This window comes from Haemaphysalis longicornis, unplaced genomic scaffold (genome assembly GCF_048455015.1).
Source record: "Haemaphysalis longicornis isolate Haplotype H1 unplaced genomic scaffold, Haemaphysalis longicornis Haplotype H1 scaffold_14, whole genome shotgun sequence".
Classification (NCBI taxonomy): Eukaryota; Metazoa; Arthropoda; class Arachnida; order Ixodida; family Ixodidae; genus Haemaphysalis; species Haemaphysalis longicornis.
The window spans coordinates 35,689,558-35,705,358 of record NW_027526245.1 but is presented as its reverse complement, the minus strand read 5'-3'; the positions used below and the strand labels follow the sequence as shown (position 1 = coordinate 35,705,358).

The 15,801-nt window shown below is 48.2% G+C and overlaps 1 protein-coding gene and 1 long non-coding RNA gene across 2 annotated transcripts; both read left to right on the top strand.

Moving 5' to 3' along the window:
• Positions 1-3,502: 3,502 nt before the first annotated feature.
• LOC144165044 (uncharacterized) lies at positions 3,503-4,037 on the top strand. The gene is made up of 3 exons (XR_013321321.1): positions 3,503-3,605; positions 3,808-3,888; positions 3,966-4,037. It is a non-coding gene; the product is annotated as an uncharacterized LOC144165044 (long non-coding RNA).
• Positions 4,038-4,278: 241 nt separating this feature from the next.
• Positions 4,279-6,076, top strand: LOC144164850 (uncharacterized). Its single transcript, XM_077695100.1, has 2 exons — positions 4,279-4,479; positions 5,384-6,076. The coding sequence occupies exons 1-2, from the start codon at positions 4,279-4,281 to the stop codon at positions 6,074-6,076; spliced, it is 894 nt and encodes a 297-aa protein (XP_077551226.1).
• The last annotated feature ends 9,725 nt before the right edge of the window (positions 6,077-15,801 follow it).

Here is a 15,801-nt window from a genome sequence, read left to right as displayed (position 1 = left end):
ATTCAGAAACGAGGTGGTGCACCAATCGGCTGTTCGTAAAAAGTTGCGTTCATTTTTGCTCAACGGATGTTTGATGTAGACCTTGTTAATAATATTTTTAAATAACACATTGTAAGCGAACTTTGTGGGCTCTTTGAGTCACGGAATGAATGTTTTGTATTCTATACCAAAAGTAACCTTTCGCTTGCGCCGTCTGGTGGATTTGATGGTCGAAATTTGCGCTGTAGGTTGGTCACGTGGGGCGTCGATTTTTACGCCGCCTATAGGGAAACCAGGGAACGTCCAAGCTTGCGAGGCCTGGTGATAGCGGAAGGACGGCGGTGGTCACGCGGCGCCACAGCGGCTGCCCCGAACAGCGAAAGCATGTTGGGGGCACGCGAGGGATCAGAGATTCCCGTAACTAATAAAGGACAGGCATGCGCAAAGCGCGCCTAGCACGCCAGTTCCATGAGCCTCGTTCCGGCGCCCGCTGGCTGCAGATGGCGCAGCAATGCAGTTTTGCGCCGCTCGGCCACGCGCTGCACATCCCGCAAACTTTTGCTGGCGACTGTACGTGTCACGAAACGTGTAGGAAGCCGTACGGTGAGTTTTAGCAGAGTCCTTCAATGCTTTTGAAGGACTGGTTTTAGTTATGGGGGTGATTTCACGACCCCAGAGGGAACGCGGCCGTATACTCATGCCGGCGAACGCGGTGAAGTAAACGCATTTTGCTGACGCGAGCATGGAGCGTGTACTAATATATTTGCCGTGCTTGCTTATGCACTTGTAGACGCACGTATCAATACCCGCCGCGGTGTCTCAGTGGCTAAGCCGTAGTGCTGCCGAGCCCAAGGACACGGGTTCAATTCTCGGCCGCGGCGGCCGCTGTTCTGATGGAGGCGAAAAGAGAAAACGCCCGTATGTACGACATTTAGCCGCACGTTAAAGATAACCAGGTGGTCAAAATTCATCCGCCGCCCTCCACTACGGCGCGCACACCTCATATTTATAGACGCCGTCAAAGCGCGTAGGTGAAAAGCTTGCATCGTATCCAAACGCACCCCACTGACTCTACGAAGCTTGGAGTTGGGCTACTTGGTGATTAAAAATATTGAAATATGAGGGGTAGGGGAGGGGAGAATTTAGCCTGGCCAATCAGGGTTTCGGTGCGCAAAGTTACGTCCCTCCGCAGCTGCCAGTCACCGTGTGAATGTATTGTGTATAAAGGCCCATTCACACCTCCGACAGGAGCAACAAAAGTGGTGCTGATTTCTTTTCTTGTTGCTGTGACGAAAATTGCTCGAATCTGCATTAGCTGTAGATTAGCGCCAACCAAAATAGTTCAAAAGCAGGCTAAAATTCTTTTTGTGTGTCTAATTATGTAGCCATATATAGGACTAAATAAACCATGAAGTTTGAATTTACATGTATTTGACTTCTTCTGTCGGGTGGCTCCAAGAAGAAACCTGTAATTGTTGCTTTTGGTTTTGCAGGTGCTGACTGAAGAGTTGGGGAAAGTTTGAGCCGAGATGTTCCTGCCATGAAGCGTGATGGGCACATGAAAGGTTGTACTTACATTGGAGGTTATAAAGCATTAAATAAAAAAATTCAAGCTTTGCGACATTGTCTCATCTGTTTTGCATGCCATATTTTGCAACATGAAATCTATTTTATTCAGCATATTTGTTTTCAGCAGCCTGCTTAACTGTTCAATACTTCACTTTTTCAAGCTAACTTGTTCTTTAGTGTGCATTGCTTGAAGTTCTGTCTTTAGCAGTTTAATGGAAATATCCCAAACATACTCGGTATAGATTCATAAAGCTTAATAGTGTAGGTTTCAGTTTTCTAGTAAACTTGAGAACCTGTACTTGCTGTAAATTTCAGTGCTTTATTGATAACATGCCTTGAAGTACTACTCCAGCTTTAAGAATACTAAATTCAAAAGCCCCTTCTGTAGCTTGTTTTGGCAAAACCTTAATTATAAATGCTTGTACCACACAATATGTGGACTCACAACTCCACACCCTATTCATATTTTTCTTGGCAAGAGTGGGAGCAGGGATGCTTGTAGTAGCATAATAGCATGGAAAGTTGTGAGCTTATTGTCGTAATCGCTTTTCAATGCAGAATCATGTGTACACTGCGGGCTGTCATGTTGAAGCATCCTGTTCACCGAGGTGGTAACTGCCTACTACAACTTATTCATATTTATATATGTTGACACAACAGCCCACAGTGTATGCATAGTCCTTATTGAAAAGTCATGACATTAAGCTTGCAACATTCCACTGTATTATGCTTCTGTAAAATCACTGTTCGCACTCTTGGCAAGAGAAATATGAATAGGTTGTGGAGTTGTCTCACCACAGAGTGCATTGGGCAAGCATTTATAATTAGGGCTGTGCCAAAACAAGCTACAGAAGAGGCTTTTGTATCAAGTATTCGTAAAGCTGGAGTGGTGCTTCAAGGCATGTTATCAACAAAGCACTGAGGTGTACAGCGAGTACAGGTTCTCCCCGATTCGAAAAAATTAGGACTATAAGCGGACGTCCGGTGGACATCCAATATCCGCATTTTGTTATCCCCTGGACGTCCCCTGTACATTTCGGTTTGGAAATGTCCAATTTTGAACATCCGCCGGATGTCGGAAAATCCGGCTGGGACGTCTGTCAGATGTTCGTAGGATAACCAATTCCTTTGCATCGGACCATCCCACGGACGTCTGTAAAACGTCCGCTGGCTTTCTGCGGATGTCTCACGGACGTCCAAATGTCCGACAACGGATGTCCACCGGATGTTCGATGGACGTCTGTGGTCCATTGGGGTAGATAAGGTACAGCGATAGTACATCTCGTAAATCTTCAAATTTTTGTTTTCATTGGCTGGACATGCAACAGCAGCCATGACTACAGAAAGTTGGTGTGTCTTAATTCAGTGGGGGCATTTTTCTGAATGCTGCCTTGGGAAAATGTCACCACCATTCCTGGTAATTGTCACCATGTTGAGGTCTTCCTTTTTTTTTTGTTCCTTGTGCCAACGCAGGAAATTGTTTTCGCCCTGCCGCTGTAAATTAATCCACCATAGAAAGTTGTGTGAAGCGCTTCCAAGCTTCATATATGAAGCTAGCATAGTTTAGCACCTTTAATCGACATTTCACGTCCCTTACTCCCAGCAAATGTCTTTAGAGAAACTAGTTGTTAGCCCATCACCCAGTTGCAATCAGAATCTACCATGCTTAATGAAATTCCGTTGTGCCACAAGTATTCTAATTGCCCTTGCATATGGTGCAAGGTGATAAAGGTTCTTACACTTGTTTCAGGCACAAACGGCGCTCTGCGAGAGCTGACGCAAAGAAGCACCATGAACCTGCAAGCCCTAGTTCAGTGCTGTAACCTCTCGATATGAATAGCCCAGTTACCAGTAGGGGAAGATGTGCTGATGGTAGTGACACAGGTAAATTTCATTATTTTTATTACATTCCACAGGTGCAATGCTGTTTTTCATTACATGGCCTTTTATTACAGGGGGCTTCGTCCGAGCTGCAACACCCCAACATGATGCCGAAGGTCAGGCTTCCGAGCCTTCAAGCATTGGAACAAACGCTGGTTTCACAAACAGCGATTCAGGTTAACATTGTTTTGTTTTCTACCTAAGAAACTCATAGTTGCACAAATTTTGAAATACATAGGTGCTACTGTTCATGTATTTTGCACTGGTGTTTGGATGCTTTTCCATGTAGTCGCAAAAGAATGAATAGCTAATGCTCATGGAAGGCCCAGGTGCTCTCATGATTAGTAATAGTGCAACTGTTGACCCCAACACTTCTAGAAGTTCAAAATGCAACGGAGTCCACGGACCCTTTGGAGGTGCCTGTTCCCCACGTGGTGGATGCTGGTAACACAGAACCATGTAAGTGTAACACTGCACGTACATGTATATTAGATAGGTTGGGCAAATTTTTTATCCTGGAAAATTCAACATCCCAGGTTCCAGAAAAAGTGCTGCTGCTGATCAAGCTTCGGTTTGCCACATTGATGCTGCTGTCAACGCTGCCCCTTGTAAGTCTACCATTTTACACAAAATTTCATGCAGTGCGCTAAGCTTAAGTAAAATGCAAAATATGAAGGTCTTAAAATTTGCTCCTTTACTTATGTTCATGTTCCAGCATTACAGGATAGTACTACCCAAACAGAAGAGAGTTCAAGCATTCTTGAGTGCTTGAAAAAAGACAACGCTGCCCTCAGAACACAGTTGCAGGAAGCAAAGGAGAAACTGCAAAGGCTCGAGATCACGCAAGCCATGTTTGAACAGGACCGCAATCGGGTGAAATTTTACACGGGGCTCCCAAGTTTTGCCATGTTACTCGCACTTTTCAACCTGCTTGAGAAAAGTATTCCATCTGGACCAAGGAATGTGCTCACAAGGTTTCAAGAAATGCTCCCGACGCTCATGAGGCTCCGGCTTGGTGTACCACTGCAAGACCTGGCTTATCGGTTCAATGTAAGTGGTGTACACGCATAGCAGGAATTTAAAAAAAATTCACAGCATATCCACGGGGTGAATGATGATGAGTGGGCGAAGCTCCTGAGGGGAAATCATCGGTAAAACCGTGACTCTTCAGTGAAAGTTCGCCCACTACATCTGTGTCCGAACGTAACATCTAGAAAGTCTCGCTTAAACCGGTCGGCACCTTGGGGCTGAGCTCGCCTGATGCGTTTTGCAGACGCCTCACGAGCTCTCACTGCATCGGGGTCTGCCTGCCGATACGCGCGCTTTCTCGCCGCTTCCCGTTCTCTGACGTTTTGGAGATCCTCTTCGCGCTGCAGCCGTGCCGCTTCGCGTACGGCAGGGTCCTCGCGCCGTTGCCGTGACGCTTGGGCCTCTCGTTCTCGAACGCTGGGATCTTGGCGGCGGCGTCGCGCAGCCAGACGACACGCTTCGGCCTCCCGCTCTCGTACGGCAGGATCTTGGCGGCGGCGTCGCGCAGCTTCACGGAGCGCTTCTGCCTCGCGGGCTCGCACATCTGCAGCCTTATCCATCGGGCGACTCCGAGCGCGCGCCAACAGCGAACGGATTTTATTACAACGCTCCCCGCCATCTAGTAAACAATCCAAGAACTAAACTAGAGGTAGCCACGCCATCTATAAATAATCCAAGCGCATCTTTTCATCATATACAAGTACCGCCATCTAGTAAACAATCCAAGAACTAAACTAGAGGTAGCCACGCCATCTAGTAAACAATCCAAGAACTAAACTAGAGGTGGCTACATACATACGTCGAGGATGGACAGACCCACGCCCTAAGGAGCTTTGCCCCTAAAACAAAGCTTCGTTGGGTGCAGTTGTTACCTAAAGACAAGAAATGCGAATGTCATTATTCATACAGTTCTTTCTTTCTGCAGGTCAGCCAAGCAACAGCAACGAGGGTTGTGGAACGATGGCTCTCCGTGATGCACGTGCGCCTAAACAAACTTGTGAAGTGGCCGGAACGGGAACACCTGCAACGCACCATGCCGATGTGCTTCCGACAGGCATTCGGAACAAGGGTAGCAGTTATCGTTGACTGCTTTGAAGTGTTCATCAATAGGCCATCCTCCACACTTCCAAGAGCACAGACATGGTCCCGCTACAAGAACCACAATACAGTGAAGTTTTTAATAGGTATAGCCCCCCAGGTAGTCATAACTTTCATCTCTGAAGGCTGGGGAGGCAGGACAAGTGACAGGAAGGTGACAGAATCTTGCGGAATACTGGACAACCTGTTACCAGGGGATAGCGTGCTAGCTGACCGAGGCTTTACCATTGGCGATGCAGTATGCCTGCATTGTGCAAAACTAGAAGTGCCAGCGTTCACCAGAGGTAAGCCTCAGCTATCTTCCTGGGAGGTAGAGAGGACGCGCAAGCTGGCGAATGTCCGCATTCATGTTGAGCGTGTGATTGCTGTGCTGCGCCAGAAGTACGCAATCGTTTCCAGCACCATTCCCACAGATATGCTTGTGGTGCGAAATGGGAACGAGATCCCGCAGCTGGACAAAACAGTGGCTGTGTGCTCTGCATTAACAAATTTGAGCAAGTCTGTTGTGCCCTTTGAATAATGGTGCCATTGAGGGCAGACTGTCCTAGAAATCGAGGGATGGATATCTAGTCTTTATTTATAGGGACTGTGCAATAAGACTGCAGCACTGACTTGTGGGTGCTTCTCAAACTACAGCGCAGGCAGCAAAGCAGACAATGCTGGTGTAGGTATGCTGCGACAATGACTTCGGGGTGTGTGCAAGAAGTGTTATGTTGTGAACTGTGCAAACACTTTAATTCTCCTCTAGAAAGAAAGTTATTGCAATTTTTACCATGTTCGTCCCTTCATAACCAGTGAACAAGACGGATACGCAGTGTGCAGCGCGCTAAGGAGTGCTTGTTTACATTTCGTCGTATGTCCGCGTACGGGAGACGGTTTTGTGTGTATGTTTTACTTTGTGCCTCTGGAATGGAACGGTAGCTGGCAAAGGCTAAGAATATGCAGTGCTCTTTCTTTAGTGGCAAATCGTGTACAGATCCAAGATCTCAGTCATGCGTGCCTACCCGCCGCGGTGGCACAGTGGCTAAGGCATTGAGCGCGAGGACGCGGGTTCGATTCCCAGCCACTGTTCAGATGGAGGCGAAAAGCAAAAAAGCTCGTGTACGAGGTTTCGGCGCACCTTAAAGATCCCCAGGTGGTCAAAATTAATCCGGAGCCCTCCGCTACGGCGCACCTCATTGCCTGCGTTGCATCGGCGCTTTAAACCCTACAATCATACGTGCCTGCAGTTTTCCCCCTGACCTGTCGGCAAACACCCAGGATAGCGGAAGACAAACTTTGGTTGTGAGCTGCCAGTCTGTTTTTTGTAGTTGCTGGTATCATGTAATTCCTTTATGCCTTGGCATCATGTGAGCCATGGGATCAGGGTAAACGAGAGAGCATTTTGTTAATGACTACAAACATCGATGTCGCCTTCTGTTTTCGTGCACTGAGGGGCACAGCAGCCTTTTTAGGTGTCACCATTCTCTAGGTGTCGCATGCTTCCCTATTGAAACTTGTACATATGCTTTTGCTCTGTTGCTTTCTTGTGATTGAAATTTACTATTGTAATAAACATTTCCTCCTCTCACACCTTTTTGTGTAGCTTTAACTGAAGATACACTTTTTACGCATGCAATAGGACTGGCACTGAATAGGTTGCTTCAATATGTGCAAAACAAGAAATCTATAAATATTAGAAACAACATGAACCCTGCTACACACATTTATGAACACGAGTGCCAAGAGAAGGAACTAGAACACCTGACTGGTTCAGGGCACAGCGCTCAATACAAGACTTCCTTCCAGTGGCAACTCTGGTGTTGACAGTTGCTGCCTTTTATTTACTCAATGAGGGCAAATTCCTGCTTTAAATACAAAACTGCTCACAAAAGGGCAATTCACTTCACAAATAACAAATTCACGCCATCCTCGTGCTAAGATGTCAACAAAGAATATGCATCAAAGTGCCCTTCCAAACGTGCAGCAGTACACCTGCACCTGTTACAGCACACCGTCTATAACAAGTATGTCCTCCTGAAGGAAAAAAAAAGCTTCAGTAAAATTATAACAATGAGCCCCACAAAACTATTCCACAGTAGTTGCACAATTGTATACTGGTAACGCTGCAATTCCTAAAAATATTAAACTAAGCGTAGTTACCATTGTAGCAGCAGTTATTTTGTTTTCCGGGGCTTGTAGTCTCTGCAGTGCCACACCTCAGCTTTTGGTGCTCGTTTTAGTTTCACACATGAAAAATGGAACCATTTGCCTATGCAGTCTTTGCCACTGCACTCAACCGTGTCTCCATATTCTTCACCACCACAGTAGCAGTATTACGCAACACACCTATCACCCTCCTCTTCCTCATCTACATCACTGGCTGTTGATTGGACAGGAAGTGCAATCCAATGTTTGAACATCAGCTCTGGGAGCAGAACTTTTTCAAAAAAGCTCTTATATGTTTGCTCTACCTCCATGCAATACGTATAGTCAAAAAGAATGCGCTCTAGTGCCAGTCTTGTGGGGTCCACACCATTAAATCGCAAAAGGTGCGTTGGCATGCCAGCATCTGCACTTGCACCTGGCAAAAGTAAGCATGTGACCTTTTCAGATTAACTCCACCACTGTTTGGGCATTCTAAACATCCATCTTTCTTGTTCAAAACATTCTGTACTGAGCCTGCTGAATAAGGGCACTTAATTTCAAGCAGCCCCTTACCACAACAATCACATGAAATGAGGCCATCAGGGCTCGCCGCTATTAAGGGTATTCTGTGGAAATGTGCACACCAGCAGCCTCACACTTAAAAGAACTGTGATGCTTTGAGATTTGAGCCACATATGCTTGTCTGGCGACATCCTCCTTGCGGTGTCCCCAGTCCGTGGAAGGAGAAAAACAGCTGCTCTCCTCCGGGTAACAAATCCGCTTCACAATGGAGACGGATGGGCGAGTCAAACTTGTCCGGCAGACAGCATGCACCATCGATGCAGTGATTCGCCCTGCTCTGAATCTGAACCACAATGCTGAGGCAGCCTGCTGCTTTGTCGCCTTCTCAACAGCAATGCTTGCCTGCGTTGTAAAAAAGCAAATCAAGCATGGTCACAAAGCAGATAAGTTCACTCTAGGGTTGCCACCTGACCGGTTTTGGACCGGCCCGACCGGTTTTTTAGACAGCCGGCCGGTGGCCGGTCTGTACGTAAAACCGGCCGACATTGCCCGGTTTTTTGGCCATCGTGCCGCGGTTATTTATTTTTGGCCTTTTGTAAGCGTAAATGTCTGTAATACGACAACCAATATGTGTCCACAAGCTGTACAAAGAAACACGAGCAGAGGAAATGTGCGGCCGCGCGCGATTCCTGATATGAAAGGGGACCAAAGGGAGGAACAGCACAACGAGATGCCGCCGGCGCGATCAGCAAGTGCGGTTACTCTTCACTGCAGCACATTCAGAGCAATAGCCAAAACCTCAATCGCCGTCAGTGCAAACGTTATGTTACTTTCTCTGTAGGTAAAAGCGAAAAGAAATGGCATTGCATGTCAATAAAAAAAATGTGGCGTCTTTTTTTCAACACAAAATCAACCTTCTACCCCCCCCCCCTCCCGCCATCCCCAATCTGAATTGCCGGTTTTTTCTTTGGGGAAAGGTGACGACCCTAGTTCACTCTGGGCGGCTGCACATCAACAGTGAAAAAGAAAATGATTTGGGAAAGAAGACCACGGCGGCTGGCATAATTACACACAAATGTGCAAACAACAAGTGAGGTGGAAACACCCCCAAGACTCGGCACTTTATGCTCCTTCAAATTGGAGCCTAAACACATGGTGCACCTGCAGACACTATTCATGTGTTTATTCAACCTTTGTGCACCCTTTGCGCATTACCTTCCAGAGGCACTACTAGGTGTAGGTTGAGCCTAATCTTTGCGTAATATACTCTGGCCATTAATGAGCTTGTAGAAGTTCAAAAGTACTAAAGCTCATCGCGATAACATTTTAGCAGGCACATTGATAAAGAGCAATGTGGGCTAACATTGCCACTGACACAGTATGTACCTCACTACCCTGCAATGTTGCACACACGTGAAGATGGGAGATGTGCCTAGCTTCTGACTGAAATCCAAAAGGGATTCCCAACGATGCACTTTCCCGACATGTTTCAAAACCCCTCTATTCAAGCCATCCAACCTTCCGCGATAAGAAAGCTGGCTCTACTGCATACCTCGGTTTCCACCTTGAAAGCTTGTGCGAACATCCGACTCTCCTCCTGCACCTCATCCCACGTTGCAGGCTTATTCCTTGTGAGGTTTCCAAGGATGGCCGATGAGTATTTCACCGCAACAGGTATAAATTCATCGCAGTAACCTTCTGTGACAGAAAGTATGGCAGGCTGTGTCCCGGAATCTTTGATTTCATCCAGGAATGCCTTCCACTCTTCGGCTGAGGGTTTATCAATCGGTGCTTTTGCCTTTTTTCTTGTTGTTTTGCTAGCTCCGTCAAGCCTTCGCTTCTTCATGGCTGCCGATGAAAAATCAATCTCTGAAAGCTTCGCAGGAGGCACATTACTTAAATATGGTGGAAGCCATCCGTTTTCCTTGTCAGTACATGCTTGGCCATCTCGATGCCTGACAGCTGCCTCCAAGTAGTACAGAACAGCACTGACGTGAGAGCAGGCTTCCCCAACTCCCGCCATGCAAGTGCAGTGGCCCACCTCTACTTTTACATCTTTTTTCAGAAGCACCCATGGCTCCAGTGGCTCCGTAGACAGGGCCTGGGAGTGATTCACCTGCGAATGTAGATGTCGTGAAAACAGTGACGGAATCACATCTTTAGCTCAGTGCAGACAAACCCATCAACACTAGTGGCAGTTGTATCAATAACAAAACTTGTGTGAAGGCTACTACAGTCACTCAGACTGATGTTGATGGCATTATGTTTCTTGGAGCTAGTAGGGAAAGCCAATGTTGGAGAAGGATAACGTGTACATTGTGCTCCATGCAAATTGTCGAATATTGATTTACCTAGCTGCCATCTTACTGTACTTTTTCCACTACAAAACATTTCAGTTGTGGTGCTGTGTTAAGAGAGTTCCCGTTTAACTGCAGTGTCATACTCGATCGCGGAAAACGTAACACGGCTTCGTGGTGAAGTTCATTCGGGAATTTCGATGCTGTGGTTCGAGAACGCACGATTTTGAGCTTGAAGGAGCATTTAACGTTTGAAACAGCGCTGAAACGTGTCAAAGCAAACAAGTCTAAACCGGCGTCGCTCCTCGCCCGGTACGGGGCGAGGAGCAACGGCGCTCTAAACTTACGCATGTCTCACACGTTTTAGAATTACAGCATCTCTACTTTAGAGGACCGGTGTTTCTGTCGTACGAAATTACAAAGGTAGTCGCAGCGGTTAGTCCAAGGTGACATTGGCAAGGCCACTTTAAAACTTAACAAAAGTGCTTACCTTTCCGCGCACAATGACGCGGTCGCCAACTTGCTTCAAACGCGGCTGCTGAACGAAGCCACTGGTCACATAATTGTGCGCCGCTAGCGACTTAGTGGCCTTAAATTGTTCGTGTGTCACGAAACTTGTCCCGTGAACGCGGTAGTCCTTTATGTCCGAGTCTTCCAATGTAGGCAGAAGCGTAGCGTCGGTACACAGGTCGGAGTCTCCAAGCAGCAACGGATCCACGCCGCCGCACATCGCTACTTTTTCTTCGTAACGCTTTTTGGCGCCTGGCCCCAAATTCAAGGCATAAGCACTCAAGCTCAACGAAGGCCCATGATCAGACAACCGTCAATGCCGCGCACGATAACAACAACGCTCGCGCATTTACACCATTTACACTATTTGGCTATGGCTCAGCCGGCCCGGCTGTGCGCTAGGGTCCCTAGAAATATGTGCGCCCCTGCGAGTGCCGCCAACGTTATGGCGTCGGCCGCCCGGGAGCGTCGAACCTGGGTTACCAACATGCTTTTTGGCCTGCTGTGACGTCATGTGAATAGACTCTATGGGCCTCCTGCGCTGGAGTTTTTGCGACATGCAGCGCCCCTAGCGGCCGACGCCTCTGGGTAGTACTAAAGCAGACGACCCTCGCCGCCTTCCATGTGTTTTCAATTACAAGCCAGAGCGAAAGTTGGTTATGGCGCTTTGTGGCGTGTTTAAATGACTGCATACTGTATGAAATAGCCCTTAAAGTAGTTGCAGAGGCTAAACAAAATAATATCCGCTAAAAGAAACCAATTTCTCGGCTTTCTCTTGACCGAGCTGTCGCGGTGGTCGCGGCGTGGGACAGTATCGCCAGGTCGGGTGGCTGAGCCGTTAGGCGACAGTTAGTTTTTTTTTCTTGCGTGCGGTCGACAAAGGAAAGTTCACGAGTAGCATAAACACGGAGCGCTGCTCATCCTATATCCTGAGGTAACTGCAAAAGGTTGCTTCAGCATGAGCATGCAAGCGAACGCAAGAATTGCGCAGCCGACTCAGCTGACACTGCTGGCCTGGCACCGCCTTTGAAACGAGTGAAAATTTTGTTTCGTATTTTCGCAAACTAAATGATTCTTGCGTAATGTTTTACGCCGCACGATTTACGAACGGCAGCGTACATGTATACTAGCGAGTAGGTGAGGCAATAGCGTCAAATAAACAAATTAAGCGCTAATAAAGGACGCAAAACAAGCACCAAATCGCACGCCCGCTGCCTGAAGAAATGTGTACTTCTATATTTGCATTACATAACATAACACAGCAGCATACACGGCGCGGCCCCGGATATTTACATTCGATCATCACTGACTGTTTGTTATCTTCGTCGCTGACAATCTGAACGCCGACACGTCAGTTTTGTACTCTATTGAAGTTAGACAGCGAGATAAGAACAGAAAATTGGTCGCTTCCAGTTGAATTGTCCCCCATCTTCACACTTCGCCAGATTATTGTCAAACATTATTGGCGATTCACTGAATTTTTTTCGTTTTGCATTCACAGCCCTCCTCCCCATCCAACCCGATTTGCCGTCCAGCCCTCCACCGTGTGGGCTGCATGCAACTCAGCCCTACACTTCAAAACTTTGCTGACCCTCATACCAGCCTATTAAGTGCGAACTGGGTATATATGATGCAAAAGAGTAATTAAGTAAAGTGAGCGCAAACAAGGGAAGCGAGCGGCCCCTCGGTTCGCCCGACCATTTTGTTTTACGGCCACTAATTTCGGAATCGCAAAACAGATTTCACGCTTCTTACGCTCGCTGAATTTTGTCACTGAGACACGCAACAAAACGGCAAGATATAACGCTGCACCATGTATTCGTAACGGTGACGCAAACGAGCACTGTTTAATGAAAGTGCACGCATACTGCGCAGGTACGCAAAAGAGTGGCGCACCGCAGCAGGCGTGCAAGCGGTCCGCCGGACTCGCTGGCTTTTTAAAGCGCGATCATCGCCGATTGCGTCACTCTTCTTTTTTGATCGGCTGTTGTCGAAAAGTCCTTGCCACCTAGAGTATTAGTTTAAACTAGAAGGTTCACTTCATACGACCATCGATAGGTGAACCTGCGAGTAGCAGACGCCGTCACGGTCCCGGCACTTTCGTCGGCGCTATAAACGTGTTTAGCGCTGCAAAGCTTTTTTCCCTAATGCCAAGTTGATCGCTGAAATAGATCGGACGCGTCGGGGATGAACTGGTGACCACGTCGCAAAATAATCGGGAGCGTCGAGCTCATTTTGCTTCTGTCAACACGGGATCCTATGGGACCCGCGCAGCTTTGTACTACCCGGAAGTACTGCCCGGAGCCGCTTGCGCACCGCCCCCTGGGCAGCGCAGGAGGCCTATACGGCCGTACTCCCATGGCTGTCCAACGGCCAGTGTCCGTCGGCCAGTCGACCGGCTTACGGTCATACGGCCATATTCCAGCCGTAGGGCTCCGGCCATTCCAAATTAAAACCACCCGTGTACGGCCGAAGTACGGCCGCCGGAGGACAGCCGAAATGCGGTCGTCGGACTCCAGCCGGACTACAGCTACCGGAAATACGGCCGTGCTACGGGCATTGGAGTTCAGCCACAGTACGTTAAAGGGACACTGAAGTGATATGTAAACATTGCGGGATTACTAGCGCAAATTGTAGTCCGGAGACCCCAGGCCATGTTTCGACCACTCTAGGCGCGTTTACGCGATTTTATTTAGTAGAAAAACTAATTCGAAAACGCTGTCCTCCTCTCTTTACGCTCGCCCATTTTCTGTGGCGTTTTCGTGTGACGTCAGGAGGGGATGAGCTGGCAATTGGCTGCGCCACGGCTGCGCTACTGCACGGCTCCCCGGCCGACAGAGTCAGTCGGCCCAGCGTTTCGTCCGCCGGCCGCCGGCGGGTCGTCGCAATCAAGGAGGTTAAAGGGACACTGAAGTGATATGTAAACATTGCGGGATTACTAGCGCAAATTGTAGTCCGGAGTCCCCAGGCCATGTTTCGACCACTCTAGGCGCGTTTACGCGATTTTATTTAGTAGAAAAACTAATTCGAAAATGCTGTCCTCCTCTCTTTACGCTCGCCCATTTTCTGTGGCGTTTTCGTGTGACGTCAGGAGGGGATGAGCTGGCAATTGGCTGCGCCACGGCTGCGCTACTGCACGGCTCCCCGGCCGACAGAGTCAGTCGGCCCAGCGTTTCGTCCGCCGGCCGCCGGCGGGTCGTCGCAATCAAGGAGGTTAAAAAAAATTGCTTGGTCGCAATTCGTTCGCTTAGTTGAAACGAAGCCAGGACACGTTTGTGAATGGAAGAATGTGCCTTTCTTTACTTGGTTTGTTTGTACACTGTATCTAGCTCCAAGTCAAGGTCGATCGCTTCACACAAGCGCTGCACAAGCGCACATGCGACGCTTCGCTGACTGGTACGCCAGTAGGAAAATATAAGGCCTCTTGAAAGCGGGAGAAGAGTCAGCGAAGTCAATATAGGTACTAAGGAAATAAAATCAACTGATATTTTTACCGTACAGCGTAAAACTAGGGCGCGGGAAGCACTTTTTTGCGCTGGCCGAACAAGCACAGCGGTCAGCAGCACGACTACGCATCTGCGAACGCTTTTCCGTCTACGAAATGCAATTGCTAGACGTGAGCTACTGTGGAAACTCGGGCGACGCTTACTGCACGATCGCAGTACAACAAATAGTCACCTAAGCTGCTTGAAATTCCAAAACTAAATAAAAGTGTAAACCGGTTATACAATATATACCCTATATTAGCAAGGCCTTCGCGTCCCGCTTCGTGGCTTAGTGGTCTGGGGCGCTGGGTGTGTCACCGCAAATGTTTTGCAAGTCACGAGTTCGAATCCCCGCGGGTACGTGCTTTTTTTTTGTAAGTTAACTTTTTTGTTTTCCGCCGATGTTTTCTATATTGAGTTCACCTTTTTTTGGGCCGCAACGTTCATGGCTACACGAACTCGTTCACAAAACGCGCGCAGGCTGGCACTGGCGCGCTAGCGAGTTCTCGTTGGCGTGCTGTTGCCATACGCACCGACTGCTTGCAGGCAGTGGGCACAGGCCAGAATGAACAGACCCTTGGCCTGGTGCGAACACGCTTTTTACGATACAGGCATGAGGGAGGCAAGCTCCAAATATGGGGGAAAAGCGCATGACATTTGGGCGTCTGCGGGTACGCGGAGGGCGTTCATGCACTGCGTAGGTCTCGGCTAGTGAATGCTACGACTACAAGCCGTCGTGGGAGGCTTATCTTGGGCATTTTACAGCCGACAACATGGCAGAAGCGCGATACGATGATTACTGAGATATTGAGAATGCCCATCCAACAAAGCCATTGGTTATGTTTTACAGAACCGAAACCGAAACCGAAACTTGTGTGATTGCTAACCTTGGGCATCGTCCAATCACGGCGCCCCTCCTCCCAACGTCACAGCCTTAGTTGGTGCGGCCGCCGCAAACCGCGCATGGTAGTTTTTCTTCTTTCGCGCTTTGTAAAATAATTACCGATTTGTCAACCGGATAAACGATGAAAAGTGTGCTAATTTGAGCCAGTCTACGCAGTGCAAGCAAAAACGGGAGCTTGACAAATTCACTTCAGTGTCCCTTTAACTGTACTGAGGCCGGTCACTGCATGTCGCGCAAGCAGACGACTCATTCGCGCAGTGCCGAAGCAGCACAAACCCAGCATTTTGGGTCCAATGCAGCCACATCAAAGTGAGCTCGCGCGCAACCATCAGCCTTCAAGCTTTCAGCGCAGCCTAGCCTCAGTTGACAGCAAAATTCATTTATTAAACAGTGCTCACAA

What these genes read in the sequence shown, in the direction of transcription:
- LOC144164850 (XM_077695100.1), top strand. Translation starts at nt 4,279, where the DNA reads ATGTTTGAACAGGACCGCAATCGGGTGAAATTTTACACGGGGCTCCCA. An exon ending in ACCTGGCTTATCGGTTCAAT is followed by an intron (nt 4,480 to 5,383) that starts GTAAGTGGTGTA and finishes TTCTTTCTGCAG; the next exon opens with GTCAGCCAAGCAACAGCAAC.